Raw genomic sequence first — 24963 nt, 5'->3', positions numbered from 1 at the left:
AGTAAAAACTAACACAATTTAAATCAAAGATAGATAAACTGTGCAGATATAACTTTTAACTGCAAACTAACCAAAAGCAGCTGAGAACAGGTCTTTGCCCTGAATTTAAATGAACCGTTTCAGTTATTTTAAGGCTTTCTGGAAGTCTGGTCCAGATCTGTGGAGCAAAGAAGCTGAATGCAGCTTCTCCATGTCTGGTCTGGATTTTAGGAACTGACAGAAGACCGGATCTGGATGACCGGAGAGGTCTGGCTGGTTCATACTGGGTCAGGAGGTCAGTCATGTATTTTGGTGCCAAACCATTCAAAGCTTTATAAACCAGCAACAGAACATTAAAGTAAACTTTAACGTTTTGAAGCAAACTAACTAATAAAAAAGGAAAGTCTGGAAGAAAATGGACCTGAACCTTAACAGTGACCTTACAGGAAAACCTGCCTCACTTGGACAGGCTTTGCAGCATCGCGTGTATAGATGGGGTCTGGGTGCCTTAGATGATGCACAGATTGACCTGCCCACCCAGCTAGTCACATGATCTGCTTCCTTCCCAGTGCCTTTAAATGGACCTGCATCCATCAGTGGAGCGGCAGCAAGAGCACCAGCCACAGGTGAGTCAGTTCATCCTTCCTTCTGCTACCTGTTAGTCCATTCTTGCTGTGACTGTGGTTGGTGTTGGTGTATGTCCAATCTGGATAACTGTGGGAGTCACGGAACTGGTTTTCAGACCAAAGAACCAAAAGTCCTGGGAAAGAAATGTTTCTTAGGAAAAGGTATCAGTTGAGTAAAAGTTGCCCTTCAAATTGGATATCAAAAAAGTAAAAAATGCTCAACTACCAGCAGGCTGTCTGTCAAAAAGACAAAAAAGGAATTGATGTTTAAAATATTACAATAGGTTTGACTGAAGCGCTTGTTTATCGTTTCCCTGTGAGCCTGTTTGTCATAAGAAGATAGTTCAGATGCTCTTTGGGTTCTCCTCACAGAAATACTTGAGTAGAATGAAAACCCATGGGGTTGTAACTGAGTAGATGTGGTTACACTCTTCCTCTGGTAGTTAAATGAGTAGATTAACTCCTCTTACTCAGATTATTTGGACCTCATTCATCAAATCTTTTTTTGTTCTTCCCAACCACCTCACAATCACCACAAACTAAGAGAGTTTAAAATGTTCTTATTTTGGAATACACAGATTTTTACATTGGTATGATTATTGTCTTTTTTTTCTTAACAATAAAAGAAAAGTCAGATGTTTGGTTTAAAGTGAAAAGAAAGAGTGGTTTTCCAAAAAGAGAACCAGCAGTAGACCTGCTGTGATTCTTAGGAGAAGGTTTTTGTGGTAGTAACCACTGTTCCTGATGGCGTGTCAGTTCTGAGTGATGACCTCACTTTTTCATTTTTGCAGCTAAACTTGTTTGTTGCTTCAGACTGAACAGGTTTGACTTCCTCAAAATTCAACATGTCTTTCATAGAGCAGACAGACCAGGTGTCAAATCTTTGCTGAAGGTTCTGAAGCTATAATTTTCTCTACAGTTTTCCAGTCACAGTCCCATTCATCCATGTACACACACAGTCACACACTGATGGAAGCTCCACTGCCTTATACTGATGCCAGTCTGTAACCACCAGAAGCAATGTGGAGTTCATTGTCTTGCCCAAAGACACTTTCAGGAATCAGGAATCAGGAATCTTTATTGTCATTTTACCACAGTGATAAAACGAAATTTGTGTCTCTGGTCCCGGGCCGGCCGTTTACAGTCAGAAGACAGGAATAGGTAACATATCAATATGGTAAAGTATGATTCCTATTGAATTATTGCACAGTGGAGAATATAATATATAACTGACACAAGGGTTGGCAGGGCGGGAGGTGACCTGGGATCACCTGATCAGAGGGCGACTGCTTTACCTCTGCACCACTGCATGTATCAGAACAGTTGTTGGCTTGTCTTTTATTGTGTTTGTATCAAGAGCAACATCATTAGCCAAAAATAGATTAAATAAATGTTTTGATTTTGCAATGTGTTTTTCTAAAAATGGGCACAGCATCGATTAAAAAACATGATCTTAGTTGGTCAACAGAGGCAGAAAACATTTCCAACATTTGATCCCTTTTGTTCTTGTAATTTATTGTAAGGATCAGAATCAGAGATGTCTCCTTTAATTTTCAGCCATAGAGTCTGGTGTCACCAACACTCAGCTCCCGCTAAAACCAGCTGCTGCTCTGTTTCTTTCCCTCCTTCAGATTTACTGGTGTCTATGAAGTTGCTGGCTTGTTTTCACAGCAACAAAGCCTGAATCAGGCTAACCAGATTGTGCTGATTTGATCCTATCAAAGAGAACTTTATGGTGGTTAAAATACTGATTTGTCATTTTGTCTCCATTTAAGCAGGAAGAGAAAACCAGAGGAGAAGCATTCTTTGAATACTGTGTAGAAGAAAACCACATAAATGCAGAGCTATCATAACAATAACAATAGATAGATTGGTAGGCAGGTAGGTATGTAATTGTCAGGAAAATACACCAAACAGGAACAGTAGAGGGCAGCGAAGGGACAGGAACTGTCAATGCCTGACAAGGTAGGTACATAGTGGAGTGGTGGAGCGATCAGACACAAATCCAGGATTTATTTGGTTTTAGAAATATTTAGGTGGAGCATGTTCATTTGGTACCACTCTCTGAACAAGTTCATGTCTAGAAACAACCTTAAATCATCATCATAACATTCAAACAATGTTCAAAAGAACCTAAGAAGTAGTGAATTGTTTTCATGAAACTGCTAAGCAGCAAGAATATCTTTGTCTTAAGAAGATGAACATTATTCTGGTGGTGCTCCTCTCCAGACGCAGCAGCAGTTCTTTAGGATGTTTCGTGGTGGCATCTGTAGATGGACTGTCCTGTCCCTCAGCTGGAAACCCCTGAAACCCTTTCAGTTTGCTGTTTCTGCTCCTTCAGAATATCTTTTGATAGATATCTACTGAGTGACGGAAACCCTGAAGCTGCTCCAGATAAACATTGTCTTTCTTTTCCTGCCTTCAGAGCCTTTCCTTGTGAGGCTGATCATTGTGTGGGTTCTTCATCTCAAACGGTGCAGGATGTTACTGTTGCTACTCTGCTGTTGGTCCTTCAGTCTGCTTAGACTTTCATCTTCCCTCATTCATGGACACATGCCGGTGGACCAGGGCCCAATTTCCAGTCACCGAAGTGATGCGCCGTACCTGCCGGACATCGGTCAGTAATTCTCGTCTGTAAGGCTGTTGTAAGATCTGTCATCCTGATCTGTCATCCATCCAACCATCCATCCTGTTATAACTGTCATGAAGCCAAAGCAGGTCCACAATTCAAAAATAATCAAAAGTACCACAGAGTAACACTCTTCTTAGTAATGGCTTAGTCACAACTGCCCTCAAGGATGGATACGGGCAGTCTGTGGGGGAAAATGGTCAAACCTGTACAGGTATCTATTTGTAAGGACAGACGTGACTAAGGTTTTGCTAACGACTAGAGTGTGGTCTTAGGGCACCATACGACGGCATCACTTGTGCAGCTTACATTAGCCTTACAAATACGTCACTACACTTACCACACGCAGAAACAAATGTACTTTCCATTTTCAATGAACCTCAAGGAACTGCAGAAACACCTGCGCTCCTCTTAAGATACGGCCGCGCCCCTCTACTACCCTCCACACAACCCAAACATCTACATCTACGACCCAAAAACCCACAGGACACGTACGAGTCAACCCCTGCATGGGCCATTCGACCAAATGCTTAAACAAAAGCACAAACCATTCTCTTCTCTACACCTCCACCCAATCATCCATTTACAGAACCTGCTGTCTATTAAGGTTTATTTATTCACTTGTCTGTTTATTTATCTGTTTTAACTTTCATTTATTTTATTCCTTTTACATTTTATTTGTAACTCCAGTGTTTTCCTCAGAGGGATCCTCCAAATCAGTGACTGTCCCTTCTCAGTGAACGAGGTCGCTACAGTGGGATCTCCCGGATCTGGCTCTTATGCTTAGATCTGGGGGGTCCTGTGGTAGCATATTTTGTAAACTTGAGTGGGGGGGTCACTGATGTAGACATGTCCCCTCTAGCTGCCATTTACTCAACTTACAGCCAAGAAAAAAAGGGCATGTGTCAAGAAGAACCCGGAAGATAAATGACATTGTTCTACTTCAAGAAGATCTTGCGCCACGCAATGAATGGAAAATCGCCAGAGTCAGAGATGTCTACCCTGGGGCAGATGATAAAGTGAGAAAGGTTAGACTATTGGTTAGCGAGACTGTTTTTGACAAACATGGTAAACATACGACCAAGACTGTTACACTTGACCGACCTGTACATAAGGTTATTGTATTGGTTGAAGTAGACTAACTTTTGTGTTCATTATTCTTCACGTTTAAATGGAAAGTTGACTCATTGAAATTTCATTAAGAGGTTGTGAGATTTGGTGGGGGTTTAGCTGCCACATTTTCTTTTGAATTTAGTGTGTCTTTTTTGATGGGTTTTAAGGTTATTTTAAATGTGTAGTTTTGCTGTCAAATTAAGTTAAAAAAAGCAGAGAAGGAAAAGGAGCAAAGAGAGCACGACGTAAGATCCAGAAGGAAGATCAGCGTCAAGCAAGAAAAGAAACTTAAAGAAAAAAGGTTCTAATTCTCTTTTGGGCAGTACACAGCCAACGAGGTATGTTTATTTTATGTTGGTATTTTTATTGTGAGTGTTAACGTTTATTTTCCAAATGTGTACTTTTTTTTATAAGCATATATTTTTTTTTGTGTGCTTCCTATAGTTGTCACGGTGTGTGTAAGACAATAAAGACACCCGTTTAAGAAAACCACTTGTGTCTGGACTGACTGCGAGGGAATTACATCCCCAATATGTCCTTTCGCGACTTAAGTACAGAGCTGGATTTCTACATTGCATCACTTTAGTCAATCATCTTATGTTTTACCATACTGTGTGTTTATATGTGTGTGTGTGGGGGGGGGGGGGGGGGGGATTGTATGGGTTTTAGACAAAGTATTTGTGTAATGTCTTGTCTCTTGTTTTTAAAATTTGACTATAAATTTATGTAAAACACGTTGAGTAGCTATATTATAGTGCTATAAATAAAGTTTGATTTTTCTTGATTTATTTTTTAATAGACATGTTCACAGATAATCACACATCTTTCCTCCAATGACAGCAGTTCCCCACAATGAGAAATCTGATTTACACATATGGTATTCTGTGTTTCTTGCTGGCACGTATCCACTTTGTCTGACAGATTCTGCAGATTCACGGTTTGTGTTCTGCAGAGAGAAGCCGTGTTCCTGATTCTGTGTTGGACCCAGACCTCCTTTCCGCCGATGCAGTAGAGGATCACTTTGTAATGGAGCCAGGTTCCTACGAGGAGGTGCAGCAGCATTCTAAACAATGTCAATCAGCGCAGTTTCCTCTTAGAAAGCTCATCAGTTGCATTGGTTTTGCACCCTGCAGGACTCGTCTGCAGGCCTGCAGCTGCAGGGCCGGGCCATGCGCTCGTCTCGCCGCTGCATCCCTCACCAGCAGTCCTGCCTGGGTTACCCTCTGCCCTGCTGTGACCCCTGCGACACCTGTTATTGCCGCTTCTTCAATGCCATCTGTTACTGCCGCCAAATAGGCCACACCTGTGCACCCCGGCGCACCTAACTGCTTACCTGATGGCTGAGCAGCGACGTGGATCTGTTTGCTTGTTTGTTTGTTTTTTCGCTTGTTTTTTTTTTTGTGCTAGATAGATATTGTGTGTTTTTATGAAATAAACATTATAAATAATCCCAGCAGGGGCTTTGTCCATGTGACTAACTAGTGTTTTGTGTTTATAAAAGAAATCAGAGTAGATGTTTCCTGCTATGTTTGATTCTGGATGCTGGACGGTGTACCGAGACATTCGGTAAGTTTCTCAAAGAATTTCAGTAAAACGTCAACATCAGCACAAAAAAATTCTGCTTCTTTGGACATGTTTTATTCAGTTCATGTGCTGAATTCACATGAGAAAATGGCAGGGACAGTAGTGGATCCTAAAGGGAAGGAGGAGACCAAGAGGAGAAAAACGTTTGTTCATGCTAAAAGACATGCTGATGTAGAGGTTCTGAACGGGGGGGGGGGGGGGGGGCTGGGTCCTTCTGCTGAACGCGCTCAGTTAGCAGCTATGGTCTGGTCCATCCAGGCACGCAGCTTAGTGACTCTCGCATACACACCGGGCATAGAGGTGCTGCAGGTTGAGCTTCCCCAGGACACAATACCCACCAGAGTCCAGGCTCCATCCTTCTGGCAGACCAGGGGACCGCCAGAGTCACCCTGAAGGAAGAGCAGAGGGAAGCAGGTCAGTGAGAGGGAGGGAGCACAGGTGTGGGGGTGGCACAGGCGGAGCAGCGCCCACCATGCATGAGGAGGCTCCAGAGGCGCCGGCGCAGATCATCAGGTCTGTGATGTTGCTGCCCCAGTAGCTGCTGCAGTTAGCGTTGGTCAGGAGGGGCAGGGCAGCCTGCTGCAGCAGAGCGGGGGTGTTTGCATCTAAAAGACATTTTCACAAAGGCTCAGATGTAGAGTCCGCTCAGAATCCTCCAGATCCAGTTTTCAAAACACAATTTCTGGATTTTACAAGGAAAAACCCAGTTTAGTTTAAGTTTTGCACCTAAGATTTATCAGATGTTTTGGTTTTAGAAAGCCAAGGCCACTCACTAGCATGGTGGGTCAGACCCCAGCCAGACGTCATACACATCATGCCTCCAGCGAAGTTGTCGGTGGTTTCAGCCACACACACGGGGGACACACGGGTGTTAAGCTGGGCGGGGGTGGCCAGCTTGATGAGCAGGATGTCGTTGTTGATGGTGTAGGAATTGTACTGAGGGTGCTTGAACACCTGGAGGGAAGAGAAACCGTGAGAGGGGCCAGACGACAGCAAGACCACGAGACGCAGCGAAGAGCCGGTTCTGTCACTCACCTGACCAACGTTCAGCACCTGGATGTTCTCAGCGTTGGAGTTGCGGTCATGTTCTCCGAGGATCACATAGTGAGAAGTCCTGACAGCACAGCAGCAACACCTTTGCTTAATTCACCAGCAGACAGCCACCATATTGGTGTTTTCACCACGGGGTTACCTGACGTTGCAGTGGGCAGCAGTCACCACCCAGTTCTCGTTGATGAGAGAGCCACCACAGAAGTGGAATCCAGACCAATCCTGAAAGAGCAGCCAGACGTGTGAGAGCTGCAACATCAATGCGACTCTGCTGACATGTGAAGGCCGGCATTCACCTGCAGGGACGCCTGCCAGGGCCAGGAGTGAGGCACCGCCTCCTCGCCGTTCACAATCCGAGAGTAACCGGTCACGATAGGGGAGATGGCAGGCCTGCCACAACCTGTTGACATCACCACCATCATCATCATCATCATTTAGTCTTTAGGTATCCAAACAAGACAGATTAAGAAGAACATTTGTGCTTTCAACTGTAGTCTGGCGGTCATAATCATCATAATCATCATCATCATCATCATCATCTTCATCATCATCCTCATCATCATCACACCAACAAAAAAGTCTAAGTGTTTGGAGGTTTGTGAATGCTGGAAGTGTCATGTAGTGTTCCATCAGCTGTTCATCAGCATGCTGACACCGTCAACGCCACGGCATGAGTCTCACCGTGGGCGGCACCAATAAAGGCGAGGCAAGAGAGGATCCACAGGAAGGCCATGGCTCGATCATGTCTGCACAGTGGAGTGGTGGAGGATTTATACCCCCCAGCACAGGAGCCTGATTGGGTGGAAGAGGGGGCGTCTTATCAGAGAAGTCTGGGAGGTTGGACAGATGGAGCTGATGCAGTCTGGTTTTCCACCTGAAGAAGCCGGAACATGAAGGTCAGACATGTGAAACTGAGCAGAGGGACAAACCACAAACAGCTCAGGTCCATGTATTTGTCTGTCCCTTCAAGATGTCTATGAGACAAAAGGGAGGGAAATATACTGATGATGTCCTGAATTCCAGAGAAACTAATACTACAGTATAGTGTACTGAATGAAGAACAGAAATTAAGCTTCAACATCAAGGACAGTTTACACTTTATGGTCAAGAACGCTCAGAAACCTCTGCAGAAGTTTTAAACCAAACTTTTAAATTCCAATGTTTACTTGGAACCGTTATCATGTTATTGTCTAAACATGCGCTGAACTGTAAGGAAACATCTGCTGCAGTCCTGACCTCACACAGTCAAGGTTTAACTTCCACATCAGCCTTTTATGAAATATTGATCCAGAAATCAGTCATCCAACTCTTCCAAAAACAACTTCTTTGTATTTTCTGCATTCCGTGTGGTCTTCCTCTCCACTTAATGATATTTAGAACAGATCTTTTGATGTTTTCTGTGAAAACTGCTGATCAGCTCTTCACACCAGGGAGAGGGGGGGTCAGCTTTGTTAAGGCTGGCATTCTGTCTGCAGTAGAACAAACAACCCTACTGTTAACAGGATTTGACATATACTTCAACAGTTGTGAAGTCATTTTATTTAATGATTTGTTCATTCATTTGACAGGGATATTGCACATTAAAAGCATTGCTGCCAGTGCACCAGAGTCAGCTAAAAAGCCATTTTCCATCTGCTGTCCTTGGACTGATGGTAAAATTGTCGCCCTAAAAACATAAAATTAGAAACAAAATGCAATGCAATTTTAAAAAACAGTAAAAGTACGGTAAATAAGTAGTAAAGTTTAAGTCCCACTATCTGTCACACACCGAGGTGTGCGAAATTTGTTCTACAGCGGTGAGCTGCAGACACAGCTGCGCTCGGGAACCATTTGGTGGCTCAACCCCCCCATTCCAACACCTTAATGCTGAGTGTCAAGCAGGGAGGCATTGGGTCCCGTTTTTAAAGTCTTTGGTATGACTTTGGTACGACCTTCCAGTAACAGGGCGGACACTCTAACCACAACTGGTTAGGTATGCATCATGACAATGAAATGTAAACACAAGCGAGCCATAGAGATTGACCATAACTTCATAAAAATGTAAACAAATTGACTGCATTAGAGATTTGAAAATGCAGACATTTATAGAGACATTTATGGTTAAATTCGGGGCATTAATAGATAATATACGTTGACATGTCTGATGCATCATCAGCCCATTCTGAAGATGTTTAATCAACAATCTTTGTGAGTCTAGTTCTACGGTGTTGTTAGGGATAGAGTTCCATTCCTGTGCCGCTGTGGCTTTTTGAGCCGAAGCACTTCTGGGCAAAGGGGAAATCTCCTCGAACTGACCCTCGTGTGACTCGTTGTGAGCTGCTTCAAATATTTACAAACTAAGTGAAGGAGATGACAAAGAATGAATCATTTTATATATCAGACAAATGTCTGAATACTTGATGAAATTGTTCCAGGTATACATTTTATGTTTAGTCAAAAAGGATAATGATGACATCTTAATTGTTTTGTCTAATACTTTCATTGTTGTTCATAAAGTGACTGATGGTTCGAGTGTTGTTTCGTTTGTAATATATGTAAAATCATGGCATCCATAAACATTTTAGCGGCCTACAATGACTACTGTGGTCTTATGAATCAGAAATTTGCCAAATTAAACTTGACCTGATTACAGACTTGATTTGATTTGGTTAGAATCATACTTGAGTTCTGACACACAGTGGGAAAGAATAAATCATTCTTTTCCCCATTTCAGGTCCCTGGCTCCGGACTTCTGACATAACGTTTATCTTAAAAACGTTTCATGTGTTAACGCCCCCATGTGTTAAATACCCTGTAGAGCTAAGAATGCTCTCCAGACCACAGACATACAGTGGACATACAGAAAATCAGCTGGGGTAGGAGGGGCATGTTGAGCGGAGTTTGCAATGTTCAGAAACTCTCAAAGAATCTTTATTGGTGGCGATATTTGGAGCTTTGAGGTTAAAGCTGGAGTAAACACCAAAAGCTTTACCAAAGTAAAACCTCGGTTTACTGAAGGAACTACAGCTCCCTGCCTCTCTGTCTCCCTCTGCTGGTGGTTGTTGCTAATGCTGTCTGGTGGCCTGCTGGTTTCCTGTTTTGTTGCCGCAGGTGTTCAGGATGAAGGGCAGGGCGTCCTGACTTACCTGCCACTCATCACTCCTCCAGTGATTAAGACCGGTTCCTCCACCGTCACCCTGCCGGTCTGTCTGCTTGTCTTGAGTTGTAGTAAGTTTTGCTGATCTCTGGTCTGTTGCCGTGTTTAATCTTCTGTTTATGTTCTTCAGTCTGCTCTCGACTATGGAGCTCATCCATTTGCTTCGACCTTGTGACCTGGAAAATCCACTACCTGTTCTGGACTCCAGGGATGTTAGAAACTAGGCCTTTAGATCAGGGTGTAACTATGACGTGAATTCGATTCCTACCATCCAACCAGATCCATCTGTCTGAGGCGAGTTGTTAATCAAAGCAACCTAAACCATTAAATTGTTTCAAAATGAAAAAATAATTGTAATCAACGTTGGAAAATAGCATTTGGACTGAGACACAGTAGCATTATTATAACGTAACAACGACCAAGTGCATCACAGCAAACAACACACATGTAATGCAGCAATAACTGATCAGTCCATCATTCCAGTCCAATGTGTGGAAACACTTTGAAATTAGCAAAGATATGTGACCATACAGTGTGCTAAAATGTTCTGAGAATTGGACACATATTTCATGTACACTTGATTATCTTGCAAGAAAAACAAGGGATCTGGAAAACTTCACCTGCACTGTTCAGTATCTCAGAGTCCCACTGGTTGAAGTTTTGGATAAAGATGTTTTGGGATAGATTTTAGGTCACTGAATCAGATTGTTCAAAATGAACCAAAATCGACTAGGAATCAGATCAGCAACTGCAAATTATGATATGAATCGAATTGTTGGTAAAATGAATCGTTACACCCCTACTCCTGCCACATTGAGTCAAGTTAACTCAGCTGTGTCGAGGCTTCTGACACGGTCGACAGCGCCATCAGCTGGCTGTGGAGAGTGCAACGAGGGAAATTCTCCACAACCACTGGTGGTGTTGTTCTTGTTGTTTTTTATTAGAAAAGATTAATGGGCAACTACTCTGGCAGGCTGGAGACCTGTCCAGGGTGCGTCCTGCCTTCACCCACAAGTGGCCGGGATAGGCTCCAGCAGCCCCGTAACCCCGAAAGGGAATAAACGGTAGAAGATGATTGAATTAATGAATATTGGGGAACAAGATAAAATTTGGTTATATAATATAGCAGAACTTAAAAAATTAAGAAAAAGGAAGGCCCTTTAGGAAGGACTATATCCATTAAAAAAACAAAAAAAAGTGATAGTAATGGCATATTTTATTGTTTAGTCCAGTTTGTATCAATACACATAAAGAGAATGTGCCTGTTTGGTTTGATTCATAGATTTTTACTTAAAATATTATATTTTTTCTATGGTTTTGGGCTTTAGTCTGCTCCTCCTAGGGAACACTACATTTCAAGCTTTTGAGACGACCCGCTCACACCGGAACGATGTGGCTGCAGAGATGAGTCACGCCGTGAGAATTAATCCAACTGGACTTGAACATTTCACCATTTTTTAGACAAAATGTTTATTTTTACATACATTCCAAGTAATCAGGGATATGTTTACCTATCAGAAAAATACATTTTCCAGTCTCAGGCATTAGTTTTCTTTTTGATTATTTACTTCCAGATGTGATCACAGTAATCTTTCAACCCCATTACATACACCATCTTTGAATATTATAACATTTGTTTAAAAGAAATTCAACATCTTCACGTCAGTCAGATGTCCCATGTTCTAATCAAATCAATACACATGGAAAATTGACAGCAAATAATATGTTTTGGATCACCTAAATTCTAAAATTGTAACTAATTGGTGAAAGCACCCAAGTCATTGTCATTAAAAAAAACTACCTTCTATGAAGAATTACAATCAAAAACACAGATTACAGGATAGTTCTCCATATTTCAGGCCAAAGTCAACAAACATTGAATTATTTGTTTTAAATTTTTGATAGGTAATGTCTGACAATGTTGGCGTTACAGGGTTGAGGGGACAAATAGTTGAATTAATCATGAAGTTGAGTGAGAAGACTTTCCATTAGTGTCATCTGTTTCATTTTATAACCACAAGAAAACCTGATACAACGTGAATTGCTCAAATACAACAATAGTGTCTATGTGTGTGACAGATGTGTGTGTCTAATGAGAGGTGAGTTAAAAGTCACCTCTTTAACAGACAACTAAACTTGATCAATGAAATAATCTGAGATTATAATCAGACGCTGCTGCCGTTTTTTTCAAATCTTTACCACAGAACAGAACTCAGATTTAGTTGCATGCAGTTTAATCATTCTCATTGTAACAAATGATATTATTACTACTATTACTATTATCAAAATAATTGAATAATCTAATCTGTTAACCAAAGTATTCAAATCTCATTCTCGTCACAGCGTCTCAACCCCCGCTACACTAAAACATAACAGAGTTATGCTTCATGTACTGAATACTACGAAGTGATCGCATTGAACCCATGAAGTTCAGAATTTAAGTGTTTATCTAAATAAAACTCAAATATTTAAAGTGTCTACAACAGGAACTCCAAACAGTGGACAGGCATCGAACAGTGCTGTGTCTGATTTTAGTGAGGGTTGAAATGATTTCCTTTTCTGTAGTATTGTTTTACAATATAATAAATGAAAAGTCTTCAAAATGCTTGGAAAGTATTCATTCCTGGACCAACAAAGATCTCCCTCATACTGCACCACCATGATCTGTTTTAATTAGATCCTAAAGCTTCCACAGCGTGCGTTAATTTCTGATAATGCACACTTCTTCAGGCATTAAACCTTACATATCACATCCAGGATATTTCACTTCATGACAGAAATCAAGCATAGTATTGGGCAGTTTAAACCTTTTCTTTGGCACGACAGATCAGCACAGCACTCTTAACAGCACTGTATAAAATACATTACGGAAGACCAAAGCTTGATCATTTTGAGGAGACGTTTGGTTTGCTTAACTCTTCAAGACAACAATGAAACACAGACCCACAGAGGATTCGTGCTGAATGTACTTATGAGTTTCTTTTGTTCCATAAATACAAATGTTTGTCTGATTTTCAGCTTGAAAACTAAACTGGCTGTCAGTAGAATAAAGAAAATAATTAAATGTTTCTAGTAAAATTATTTCTAATGAAAAAGTAATCTGAATGACGTTGATTTCAATGACTACAACCATTTGCCTCTGGTGGTTGGCGGGCGCCTGTGTTTGGCAGCGGAGCCGCCACCAGTGTGTGAATGTGAGTGAATGTGTGTGTGACTCTAAAGCGCTTTGTCCTTGTAGGAAGAAAGGCACTATATAAGTATACGCCATTTACCATTACCATTTATATAATAAGAAATGTTTTTTATTCAGTTATTCACTATTTGCAGAAAGAGTCACAAAATATACAGATTTCCTTTATTGAGCATTTCTGTTCAGCATCACTTTATATTAACAATAATAATATGTAATAATGGCTTAGATTTATCTGCGCTTTTTCTTGGTGCTCAAAGCGTTTACAATGTGTCCATTCTCATTTACTCCTCATTCATTTTTGGTGATGGTAAATACTGATGTAGCCTCAGCTGCCCTGGGGCAGACTGACAGGGGCGTGGCTGCCAGTTTGTGCCTACGGTCCCTCTGACCATCGCCGGGACAGTCATGCACATTCACACACCAGTGGAGCCAGACTGGAGGCAGGGAGGGGGAAGTGTCTTGGCTAATGACTCAACGACACCTGGCTGGGGCTAGTGGGGATCAAACTACCGACCTTTTCATCACTGGACAACCCTCTCTACCGCCAGAGCCACTGCCGCTCTTTATACTACAAGAACTGTCTGGACACCGTTTCCCACAATGCTTTGTTTTGTAGTCAACCTTTCGGTTCGCAGTCAGCGCAGTCCCACATTTCCAGCTGTGCTTGCCTGCGACCTAACGGCTACTCAGATGGGATAGAGATGTGTGTCCCTCTGATTCACTTCTGGTCTCCATCTGTGTAGTTTTTAGGCCTCCTGACACACTTGCACTCACCTTTATTGTATGTCTGAGTGTTTTTGCCAGCTGTTCCCTGCCAACCCCATCGCCAGTTTCTAGCATTGTTGAAATAACCAATGTCTATCATTTAAAAGGAGTGGAAGAAGAATAACGCTACCCCTCAATTTCTGCTGGCCTTGACCACAGTATACCAGTTTTTTTCATCTTCTAGTCTGATCTCACTCTTGGATTATCCTGGTTATTTCTGAAAGAAATGATCTCCTACCTCACAGGATCCAGACACCAACACCTTCCTTTGAAGCAATAAACCATTTTTCCCCATCAGGCAGCCTCCTCCTCTTTTCATTTGACAAATGACTCATGAAGCACATCTGTTCATAGTCAATTCTGACAGATTATAAAAGTATAATAAATGCGGAAAATATTAGAACACTTTTCTAAATCTGACAAATCTGTCAGCTAATTTTTATTTGCTGAACTTTAAAATTTTCCCTCCCATCAGATAGATAGATTTATTTTTCTTTCAGGAGGAGTTTTGCCCGGTGATTTGGACGATGGTAACATTTTAGGATTTACTTAAAGGTTTGGTTTGGTGTGTAATATGTCAGGTTTTAACTTTTTTAAATTTAGATCCAGTTTTTTTTCTAGTTTGTTGAAAACATTAGTTTGTTATCTGCAAGTTTTGTCATCTGTGTTTGGTTCCCTCAAGCTACATCCCTGACTTTTGAAATCACAATGTGATTCTCCTTCTACACTGCATCAAACACATCTAGAACATTTTTGTTAGTTTTAAATTAGTAGTTTGTCAAGTTTGCACTTCATTTAAATCCTCCTTGACCAATCAGTACACATCAAAAACACTAGGAACTGCTGTCTCTTGTACCTGATTTGACACTGCAGAGCTCACATCAGAGGAACTGGAGGACAGCTCTTCTCCAGTGCAGGAACATAGTTTCACCTGTGCGATTACTGACAGAAAGGCGATGCCATAACCCAGCCTGCACACTTCAGACTGAAATTACAATAAAATGCAGGTAGTATTTAGTTGAACTGTGTGTCTTTTGTGGCATCTTTTCCTTGAAGTTATTTTTTGTTCCGCATTAACCCTTGTGCTATCCTAGGCACTTTAACATTGGGAGTTGGGTCATCTAGACCCACTAGACAGTGCGCTGAGCCTTTTTTCTTCAACGATTTGTGATCTTCACTGGTGTCCATGGATTACATGAAATCTTTCCACCTTTATCCACCTTTGTCATGGTAGGGAGAACATGTCAATGTAAGGGTGGGGTCATAGGATGGCACAAGGGTTAACTTAAGAATGAGGTTGTCATTATCATCTGATTTTTGTGTGAAATCTATAAAATTAAGAATCAAGAAAAATACTAAGACAAAGTCTGTCTTCATTGTAAGGAAGCAAGAAAAGAACACCTGCTCACAACTAATAGTTAAGCATTTGACGTGGCAGGACAAAGGTTTTTATCCAAGTTCAGTTTGTTTAGGATGAAGTAAAACATTCAGTGAATCTGTTTTTCATCATTACTGGGCGTCATGCAGTTCTGTCAAAAACCTCACACTGCAGAGACACACTGGTTGAAAAAAAAAAACGATTCAAACAATGCTGAAAGATGTGTAAACTTTTATTGTCGGCTTCCTCGTGTTCTGCTGAAATGCAGGTTCAGGTGGCCTCAGGAGGCCTGGCTGACCCAAGGCCTGGAGGTATGATCCATCGCTAACATTTAGTTGGCTGCAAGGATCTGGTCGACCCACCCACGGAGCTCGGTGACACGAGCGTAGACAGCAGGAGTGTTGGTGGAGCAGCTACTGCTTCCCCAGGAGACAATACCCACCAAGGTCCAGACATTGTCTTTAGTGCAGACCAGAGGACCGCCAGAATCCCCCTGAAACAGCAGACATGTCGGAAAGAGGTAAGCAGTCAGGCAGAGGACAGGAAGGGGTCAGGGATGTTGGGGGGTGGGGGTGGGGGTTACCATGCAGGAGGTGGCACCAGCTCCTCCAGCACAGATCATGACATCAGAGATGTTGCTGCCCCAGTAAAGTTTGCAGTCGTCATTGGACAGCAGGGGCAGAGAAGCCTGCTGCAGGTTGTTGGGGGTACTGGGAGCTGTGGGAGACAGGGGGGGTAGTAAGACCTCCTGAACATATGAGCAGCTTCCAGGCAGGTCATCGTGTGTGTCAGAGTGCGAGGGGCATACCCAGGTGGTGGGTCAGGCCCCAGCCAGAGGTGACGCAGGTTGAGCCGGGGGCGAAGTAATCGCTGGACTCAGCAAGGCAGACGGGGGAAACGTGGGCGCCCAGATTGGCGGGGCTGGCCAGTTTGATGAGGGCAATGTCGTTGTTGATGGTGCTGGGGTTCCACTGAGGGTGGGTGAACACCTGAGGAGCACAGCAGGGAGTTAACGAGGGTGGGGGTGGGGGTGGGGGTGGGGGTATTGAGGAAGCGGACTGGCCGGTCTCACCTGAGCGGGGGTCAGGATCTGGATGTCCTCGTTGCTGCCAGCGCCCTTGTTGTGTTCTCCAGCGATCACACGATGGTACGTCCTGGAGAAAGCCACAAACCATAATCCAGCTGTACCCCCACAGTGTTCAGCTGCCAGGCCACCGATCAGGCACATAGATGTGCACCTGAACTTTCCTTATCTACAAAAACTGTTTCCACTTTTGTAGTGACAATAATAATAATAATAAATTGTATTTAGAAAGAGATGTGCTCAGATAAAAATCTCACTTTGTGACAAAAACATCTTCAGCCTGTTCACCTTCTCATTTACAGAGATGGAAATCATTAATCTTTCAATTTCATGTGAAAAATTTTTCTTTTTCATTTTTGAACCTTTGTTAGATTGTAAATGTTGTTTTGCTCCTAAAAGAACACAAATATTTTAGAAGAGTCTCGCTGATGTGGTACCTGAAGCTAAGCTTTAAGTAACACACACATTCTCTGCATTTAATCATGTTTTCTAAATGTGCTCTACTATTTGGTTGAGCAGGTAGGTAAAGGGTTAAAGTGTCCATAAGACCCTAAGGACATGTGTAGAAGGACTTAGTGGGACTTAAAATTTTCATCTGAATCACAAAACATTACAAAAAACAAAACCACATTTAACTTTGTTAAAGATGTGAATTCTAAACCATAAATAAACCACTTTAAAAGTTAGGAAAAAAATAAAGATGAATCTGGGCAGCCAGTTGTACACAACAGTAAATTATTCAGCCAGTCAGACTTTTGTGGTCTGAGAGGAGGAGCCTTAACAGAAAGTTCAACCGCCATTCAGTGTTTCAGGACCATCATGGAGGACAACCAGTGAAAAACATCTATTTGCTGTGGATTCACCTTCAGAAAAAGCAGCTGTTTTTGTCAAACTGACTTTTGAAGAAGTGAGAACCTGCTGAGGTTCTGGACTGACCTGACATTACAGTGAGCAGCCGTCACCACCCAGTTCTCGTTGATCAGAGATCCTCCACAGAAGTGAAAGCCGTTGGTTTGCTGTGGGGTTGAAAAACAAACAGAGGTGAGACGCTGGAACAGAGGAGCTGGGAAGTTCCTGAAGTCCACTGGCTTACCTGCAGGGACACCTGCCAGGGCCAGGAGTGAGGCACCGCCTCCTCACCGTTCACAATGCGAGCCTGGTGAGTCACCCGAGGGGGGATGGAAGGGGTGCCACAACCTGGCAGGAGGACAAATAGTGGATTAGGAGGTCTGTTCCCCTGTTTTCTCCTGGAAGCGGAGCTGTGTGTGATTTTTGCATGGCGTGCCACGTCCGGGTCAACGGACGGGTCAATAAAAGTTGGTTTATGACTCAGCCGAACATCAGAGAGAAGGTTCTGCTCCAACTGCTGCTTCTTTTCAGAGAGCTGCAGCTGCTGGATCTTACAGGCAGATAAAAGCCATCAGATGATGTGAGGAACGTCAATCAGCCTGTAGACGACCCAACCTGGTAAAGTCACTGAGCATGTTTGTGTGTGCCGGTCTCACCGTAGGCAGCGCCGATGAAGGCGAGGCAAGACACGATCCAGAGGAAGGCCATGGTGATGAAGACGATGCCAATGGGGACTGAGCTGCTGCTTTTATCCCTGGAAGCTGGCAGGTCGCAGCCAATCAGAAGAGTTTCATGAAGGCTATCAGCTGCTTATCAGAGCTGAGGCAGAGGTAGAGTTCCCACAGCTTTCACGCCCCGACATGCAGCTCTCTCATTGGCCAGTGGAGTTTTCCTCAACTACATTTATTTTTGGATAAGGAATAAAGCAGGACAAAGATGAGAGAGGGAGCAATGGCAGACAGAACAGACACAAAGTTTAGACAGGAGCTGAAAAATAGTTCTGCTTTCTGTTCTGGGGTAAGAAGGTTGTAAATAAGCTGGAAAATGAGGCTGAAATAGTTTTTACACTGTTTCCCACCACTGATGCATGATTGGTGAGCAGTGGCGACGTTTGACCTGAAGACCCTTTAAAGTGGAGGCAGGACATCTTGAAGTTGTGGAGCAGTGGCTCGTCCTCCTGAGGCTGCTGGCTCTGTAAAGACCTGACTTCAACTCAACAGCTGATTTCCTGCAGTCCGAACCAGTGTCAGACAATTCTCATCAAACTGTAATTATTTCATTCACTGGCTTTACAGAGATCTTTTTCAGGCAGTCAGCGCCGGAACCGACGGAGGTGTTGCCTTCGTGATAAGGGTCTGAGGTGAGAGCAGCTGCTGTCAGGCTTCGTGTTCACAGAGGCTACGCAGAGGTGAACTGCAGCAAGGTCATTGAACATTTCTACTGAATCATGAAAGCAAAAATGGATCATTTGTTCCATTTTGTGTCACCTCAGGAGGGAAGATAAGACAGACTTCGTGGTCCCTGTGGTAGAGTCTGAACCGGTCTGCAAGAGGGTCTCCAGCAGGCTTCAAAAACAGGTTGATGATCTGACAGGAAGAATCAGACCTTGAACTCAACGGATCTGGGTTTTCAGTGTCTAAAAGTCCTGGAGCGAATGCTTTTAGGTGGGGTTAGTTTCTCTGTGGATAAAATGTTGATGGGGATGAATCCAGACTTTGCTCATCACAGAGTGCATCCACTGCAGACCTGGGGCCTCATTTATAATACTTTGCGTAGGATTTGCGTCAGAAGTGGCGTACGGATGAAACATACAGAAATATTCGGATTTATAAAACCCTGCGCACGCACATCCTACGGATTTTTCCCTTAATAAATCACAATCAATTCTAAATGTAGCGCAGCTTTTGCGGCTTCATGACACGCCTATAGTTGCCCATAAATAGTCCGTGAAACGCCCACAAATGAATATTCATTGATGGCGAGATCATGGCAAACACAGAGAGGAAATCAAAAAAAACGTAACTTCACTCAATGTGAAGTAGAAGTTATCGTTGGCGAGGTGGAAAAGAGGAGAAAAATGTTGTTTGGAGGGCACAGTGTGGGCATTACTAATGCCAAAAAGGCATGTGAGTGGCAAACGGTGGCAGACGCCGTTAATGCTGTAGCCTCACAACTTCGGACCGTGGCCCAAATAAAAAACCCGCAGAGGTCCAACAGGACGGCTCGAGGAAGTCGGAACCGGCTCATAAGCCACTCGTCCTCGTTTGCCAGCATGTCTTCTTGCTGTCTAAAGATGCGTTCACTCCGAATTCTTCCATTTGCCACATCTTCTAAGAGCGCAAGATCAGCCATTGTGCGTCATTACGCATTGTGATGGGGCATTTTATTTCCCTCCATTTAATTACATCTGACAAGCTACAGATGTCGGTAATAATCCACGTGGAAATGGGATATTGATCAGCGCAAATGTAATTTCTTGTTGCGTTTTGAATGGTTGAGACATACGCCATACATTGTTTTATCAATGTAGTTGATGTAAATCTGTGTCTTTCAGACACAGATTTACATCAACTCTCTATATTAATCAACTACTGATTGTGTGTCTGCCTAGGTGGTCTGCAGCACGGGGGCTCCACAAGGGACAGTGCTCTCTCCTTTTCTTTTCACACTCTACACATCCGACTTCCACCATGACTCCAACAGCTGCCAAATCCAGAAGTTCTCCGATGACACAGCCATCGTTGGACGCGTGTCAGAGGGAAACGATCTGGAAGGTGATCAAGGACTTTGTGGCCTGTTGTGAACTCAATCACCTTCACATCAATGCCACCAAAATGAAGGAGATGGTGGTTGACTTCCGCAAAAAAGGCTTCTCAGTCTCCTATAGTGGACATTCAGGGACTGGACATCGAGAGGGTGGATGTGTACAAGTACATGGGTGTTCACATCAACAATGAACTGGACTGGTCAGATAACACAACGGTCCTGCACAAGAAGGGCCACAGTCGCCTCCACCTCCTGAGGAGACTGAGGTCCTTTGGTGTATGTAGGCCACTACTCAAGACCTTCTATGAGACTGTCGTTGCATCAGCAACTTTCTATGCTGTGGTCTGCTGGTGTGGAGGAAGCAATGAAAGGGACAAAAAGAAACTGGACAAGCTGGTCAAGAGAGCTAGCTCTGTCCTGGGCTGTCCCCTGGACCCAGTGGACTCTGTAGGTGAGAGGAGGATGGTGACCAAGCTGTCCAGGATTTTTCCCCCACTCATTTAGTCTCTCATAGTTGAGTTATATCCATGATGAAAAATTACAGGGCTCTCTGATCTTTTTAAGTGGGAGAACTTGCACAATTGGTGGCTTACTGAATCATTTTTGCCCCGCTGTATGTCCTTAGAATGCACAAAATGCAGCATACTTAGTGGTTCACTGTTTTGCTAAAGCAAGAAAGCCATTCCCTGTTGGTGAAGAATTGATCTTCCCTCCACATGATGTTTGTCATGAACTTCAAGGATAGGCTGCCGTTAAAAGACTAATGAAGATGCCTCTAATGGCTAGAATGGTGGCTCAGCTATAGTCAAAGACATTCATCTTTGGAGAGGACTAATATAACGCTATGGTACAATCTCCATCTGATCTGCAGATGTTGACAACAAGGACGTATTACTTGTTTATGCATATCTTTGTCAGAACAAGCAATGCAAGATGAAAATTACATTTTCTCTCGTTACATCATAGGTGAGCTGTCATCCTTTTTCCTACGTGCTTTATACTCTTCAAATAAACTTTTCACCTTTTTACATAAGTGTAGCTTTGTATTTGAAATCTGTGCATTCTGGAGGAAGCACAGAATGAACGAGGCTTGTTACAGTTTTTCTCAGTCGCTTTAGTACAATTCTCCGATCAGAATGAAATTCCCAAAACTATTTGTTCAATCTTCACATCATGATGTCACTTGTGCACATCATTTAAGCAGTTTCTCACTTTTTTGAACAAGTTGCAATTGCTTTGGTACATCCATGCAAATGATTATGTACAATTCTCTGCTCTTTGCTACATTATCAATTGTTTATGTCATGTTGATCAAAATGTATTAAATAGTTCACTGTGCTATAGTCAATAGTGACTCCTCAAAACACCTAGTCATTAGTTCATCGTACAAGTCATTAACTGCAAAATGGTTGACCAAGTTGTCATAATGGGACAAACATATTTCGCTGCATTGCAAGAGAGGATATTCGCTGTGATGTGGATGAGAATTTTTGGCCTAACATACAAGAAAGACAAGAGGTGTAGGAAGACCACACCAATTCCTACTGCACTGCCTGTACTGTTGGACAGACTATTGTCCTATCTTTTTTTCCCCTTTGTGTTACTGTTTGCAGTGGGTTTTTTCTATGTTGGTACGACATGGTCTGTCAACAAATTACAATATGAACAATAAAAGTGTAAATGTGAATCTTGTCCAGTCTCTTGCATTCTAACAAAAAAGGTGTAACTTACATTTTACAATAATTGTCATCAAAACTTTAGCCATAGTTTCCATCAGAACCTCCCTCTAAAGTACACAGTTATATTGACAACATGACTAAGTCATTTGACTGTCTTGTTCGTAGACAATGACACAAGGACTTGACATTCTGATGTCAATGACATAAAGACCTAGTTTTGAGAGATGAACTAAAGATTTTGAGCAAGTTACAGGCTTTTTCAAGAAATCCATAGTGTTTTGCTGTTTGTACAAATTGTTTTGAGAAATGCACACACGTTTTTGCAAACTTCAATTCTGATCTGAGAATTGTACTAAAGCGACTGAGAAAAACTGTAATATCAGCAGGGATATAAAAATCTTTAAATATTTTTTCTTACTTCTAGATGCATCTCCGCCATAGGGTATAAACCTAGGTAATCTAAATGAAACCTTTACTTTTAAAACTACTATAATTTTATTTTTCTCTAACCACTATGAAGGGGTCTAAGAGCCACATGTCGCTCCAGAGCTGCAGGTTGCAGACCCTGAACTACAGACTGGAGACTCTGAGGAAAGAGTCTGAGATTTTGATCTTATTGGATTTGGGACAAATTGATTATCTGCTATCAGAAGCAGCACTAAAAAGACATCAGTCCCTCTTTAACTGTGACACCCTCACCAGACACTTGCTTCTTATTTGTGAGATGGTTGTTTTTTTTTACTGATCATTCCTCCTTCTTTTTTTTTCTAGAAAATAAAACTTTGAGTGTGTCGCTGCGTCAAAGTCTAGAGGTGTCCCCTTTTCAAAAAGAAAATAACCAACTGATTTTTCATAGGAAAACACCAAAACTTAAACTATGTTTGGCTATAAAGGAAAATCCATAAAAGTAAAAAGTATTATTCCAGCTCGACTGTCACTTTGTTCCTGCAGTCGTTTCTCAGCCGTTAATCTCATTTGTTTGACTGCAGTTTCTTCTTCAAGACGTTTGCAGGAATTAAAAAGGGTGGACCGCTGAGCTTTGACGGTGATGAAACGCCACAAATGACACTAATTAAAGGAAGTCATTGTATCAGTGAACGCATTTCCCTTTAAACTGGACTTTTTCATCTCTGATGGAACACAAACATCACAAGATGACACTAAATTGTAATGCAGAAACTTTATAAAAGAAATCTGATTTCAGGCCCAGTTTGGCTTTTTGATAAATAACTTTATGTTTAAAAATCGAAATTTTCCTCCTCCCTGCATGAGGAGTTGACCTTTAAAAAGCCTTTGGCAAAGAGCTGGAAGCTGCTTAGTTTCTCTGTGACAGAACTGTCCTGCTTTTTTACATCCATCATTTCTGCTTCTCCTTCAGTACATTTTCTAAACTGTCTTTACTTTTCTTTTTCCTTTTTACATAAAATAAGGATTTTTTTGTTTGTTTAACATTTTGTCTCAGTGACAATAAAAAAAGGATTTTGATGCATTAAATGTTACAGCTACTCCAGTGCCGCTTGTCGTAACCCTTGTGCTATCCTAGGCACTTTAACATTGGGAGTGGGGTCATCTGGACCCACTAGACAGTGCGCTGAGCCTTTTTTGTTCAATGATTTGTGATCTTCACTGGTGTCCATGGATTACATGAAATCTTTTCACCTTCATCCACCTTTGTCATGGTAGGAGAACATGTCAATGTAAGGGTGGGGTCATCTAAGATAGCACAAGGGTTAAAGTGATGAATCGGATGTATCTGTCCCAGTGTCACGTTCTAAGCTAAACTTCATCCGTTTGACTAATCCAGTTTGTAACCTGACCAGCAGAACTCCTGCATTTCCACCAGCTGGTTCTGTTTGGTACTGCAGATGGATCCCGCCATCACATAAGTGCTGAGGGTGAGGAGGAAATTCCCAGGATCACGAACAAACCGTCACCTGAAGGTCTCACATCAAACATCAAAGGTGTGACCGGACTCATCTGGGAGCGGCTTTGCTGTTTGGTTCTGCTGCGATCCGGCTGTTGTCCTAACAAAATCAATCATCTAATATGAATGACTGAAACCAAAAATCATAACTCACACATGGACAATCTGGAAAATTCATTGACATGATGGATGAGTCCAGGAAATAACCATGACGGGTTCCTGGCTGTGTGCCTTGTTTGCAAAGCTGCTGATGAGACAGATAACCAGCTGCTGAGCCATAATGACTGTGATGAAGCTTCTCATCCTCCTCCTCCTCTGCCAGCAGACTCCATAAAGTAAAAATGAGGACAAGGTGACATCAGTCACTTCAGTGAAGGAAACATGCGGATCATCATTCCTGTGCTGTCTCTGCAGTAACAGGCTTTTGGATGCTGACACCTGTCCAACATCCCTGTCCACATGACATCCCATCACCTGAGGGAGGGTCCTCGGCCCGGAGAGTCCTCACCACGCTGCTCCTTCACTCCTGACCCTAAAGCACTGAGTGGGAGGCTGCTGCTGAAGGATGCTGAGAGGAAAATCAGATCTTCCACTTCCTCTCAAGAACTCAGAAGTCGATTTAAGAGCATTCTGAAAATATTTGGCTTCAAAATCATTTTCAGAACTTCTCTTAAATAAACTCAACCTGGGTGTGTTTTTGTCTTTATCTGGCAGTTTCTTTGATCAAGGCATGAACAGGAAGCATGCTTCCTACAAAATAAATGCAGACACTTAAATGTAACGTGAAGGGTGTGCATGCCACTTAGCAAAACTCAGTACAATGAGCTCTACTGGGTTTGAAAAACACATGATATGACGTTCATCTAAATTTTGTCAGTGAATTAATGCCCATATTTAATAGCAATTCTTTATTTTTACTGTGCATGCTCTCGATTGCATGCAAGTGAACACACAAATCCCTCATCAGCAGTGAGCTGCAGGACAGAACCAGTTCATGGAGCCATGGTCTGCAGTAAGACAATCATTGTCAGAACAGTCCTGTATCATTCTGCAGGCTGCAGATTCAGAGTTGAGAACCTTTTAGTCTTTTAAGGGTCATTGTTAAAAGAGGCTTCAGACTTAAAGCTGTTGAGGAGCATCGAGAGGTGGAGAGCAAACATAAAGCTGTTACACAAATAAAGTGTTTTCAAACAGAATATGCATTGACG

The 24963-nt window shown here is 42.5% G+C and overlaps 3 protein-coding genes and 1 long non-coding RNA gene across 4 annotated transcripts; 2 read left to right on the top strand and 2 right to left on the bottom strand.

The window, feature by feature from the left end:
• Positions 1–93: 93 nt before the first annotated feature.
• Positions 94–5822, top strand: agrp (agouti related neuropeptide). Its single transcript, XM_078944191.1, has 5 exons — positions 94–274; positions 549–605; positions 3031–3222; positions 5300–5397; positions 5481–5822. Exons 1-5 carry the CDS (start codon positions 235–237, stop codon positions 5670–5672), a joined length of 579 nt encoding a protein of 192 aa, XP_078800317.1. The 5' UTR covers positions 94–234; the 3' UTR covers positions 5673–5822.
• Positions 5823–5963: 141 nt separating this feature from the next.
• Positions 5964–7812, bottom strand: LOC101170410 (chymotrypsin A). Its single transcript, XM_004066809.5, has 7 exons — positions 7663–7812; positions 7278–7381; positions 7124–7203; positions 6967–7045; positions 6705–6885; positions 6403–6536; positions 5964–6320 (listed from the first exon to the last, which is right to left on the bottom strand). Exons 1-7 carry the CDS (start codon positions 7712–7714, stop codon positions 6159–6161), a joined length of 792 nt encoding a protein of 263 aa, XP_004066857.1. The 5' UTR covers positions 7715–7812; the 3' UTR covers positions 5964–6158.
• Positions 7813–15667: 7855 nt separating this feature from the next.
• On the bottom strand, positions 15668–18197 carry LOC105356289 (chymotrypsin B). Its single transcript, XM_023952045.2, has 7 exons — positions 18043–18197; positions 17631–17734; positions 17474–17553; positions 16526–16607; positions 16262–16442; positions 16037–16170; positions 15668–15946 (listed from the first exon to the last, which is right to left on the bottom strand). Exons 1-7 carry the CDS (start codon positions 18092–18094, stop codon positions 15785–15787), a joined length of 795 nt encoding a protein of 264 aa, XP_023807813.1. The 5' UTR covers positions 18095–18197; the 3' UTR covers positions 15668–15784.
• A 117-nt stretch (positions 18198–18314) lies between these two features.
• Positions 18315–21836, top strand: LOC105356291 (uncharacterized). Its single transcript, XR_910492.4, has 3 exons — positions 18315–18794; positions 18879–18963; positions 19998–21836. It is a non-coding gene; the product is annotated as an uncharacterized LOC105356291 (long non-coding RNA).
• Positions 21837–24963: the final 3127 nt, after the last annotated feature.

Source organism: Oryzias latipes, chromosome 3, assembly GCF_053564925.1.
Source record: "Oryzias latipes strain Hd-rR chromosome 3, Olatipes_Hd-rR_3.1".
NCBI lineage: Eukaryota > Metazoa > Chordata > Actinopteri > Beloniformes > Adrianichthyidae > Oryzias > Oryzias latipes.
This window is presented reverse-complemented; position numbering and strand designations above follow the sequence as displayed.

What these genes read in the sequence shown, in the direction of transcription:
- LOC105356289 (XM_023952045.2), bottom strand. Translation starts at nt 18,094, where the DNA reads ATGGCCTTCCTCTGGATCGTGTCTTGCCTCGCCTTCATCGGCGCTGCC. An exon ending in CTTCATCGGCGCTGCCTACG is followed by an intron (nt 17,735 to 18,042) that starts GTGAGACCGGCA and finishes TCCTCCTGCCAG; the next exon opens with GTTGTGGCACCCCTTCCATC. An exon ending in CTGGTGCCACCTCCTGCATG is followed by an intron (nt 15,947 to 16,036) that starts GTAACCCCCACC and finishes CTGCTGTTTCAG; the next exon opens with GGGGATTCTGGCGGTCCTCT.
- LOC101170410 (XM_004066809.5), bottom strand. Translation starts at nt 7,714, where the DNA reads ATGGCCTTCCTGTGGATCCTCTCTTGCCTCGCCTTTATTGGTGCCGCC. An exon ending in GCTGCCCACTGCAACGTCAG is followed by an intron (nt 7,046 to 7,123) that starts GTAACCCCGTGG and finishes CTGTGCTGTCAG; the next exon opens with GACTTCTCACTATGTGATCC. An exon ending in CTGGAGCCTCCTCATGCATG is followed by an intron (nt 6,321 to 6,402) that starts GTGGGCGCTGCT and finishes CTCTTCCTTCAG; the next exon opens with GGTGACTCTGGCGGTCCCCT.
- agrp (XM_078944191.1), top strand. Translation starts at nt 235, where the DNA reads ATGACCGGAGAGGTCTGGCTGGTTCATACTGGGTCAGGAG. An exon ending in GGTTCATACTGGGTCAGGAG is followed by an intron (nt 275 to 548) that starts GTCAGTCATGTA and finishes CTTCCTTCCCAG; the next exon opens with TGCCTTTAAATGGACCTGCA. An exon ending in AGCCAGGTTCCTACGAGGAG is followed by an intron (nt 5,398 to 5,480) that starts GTGCAGCAGCAT and finishes TGCACCCTGCAG; the next exon opens with GACTCGTCTGCAGGCCTGCA.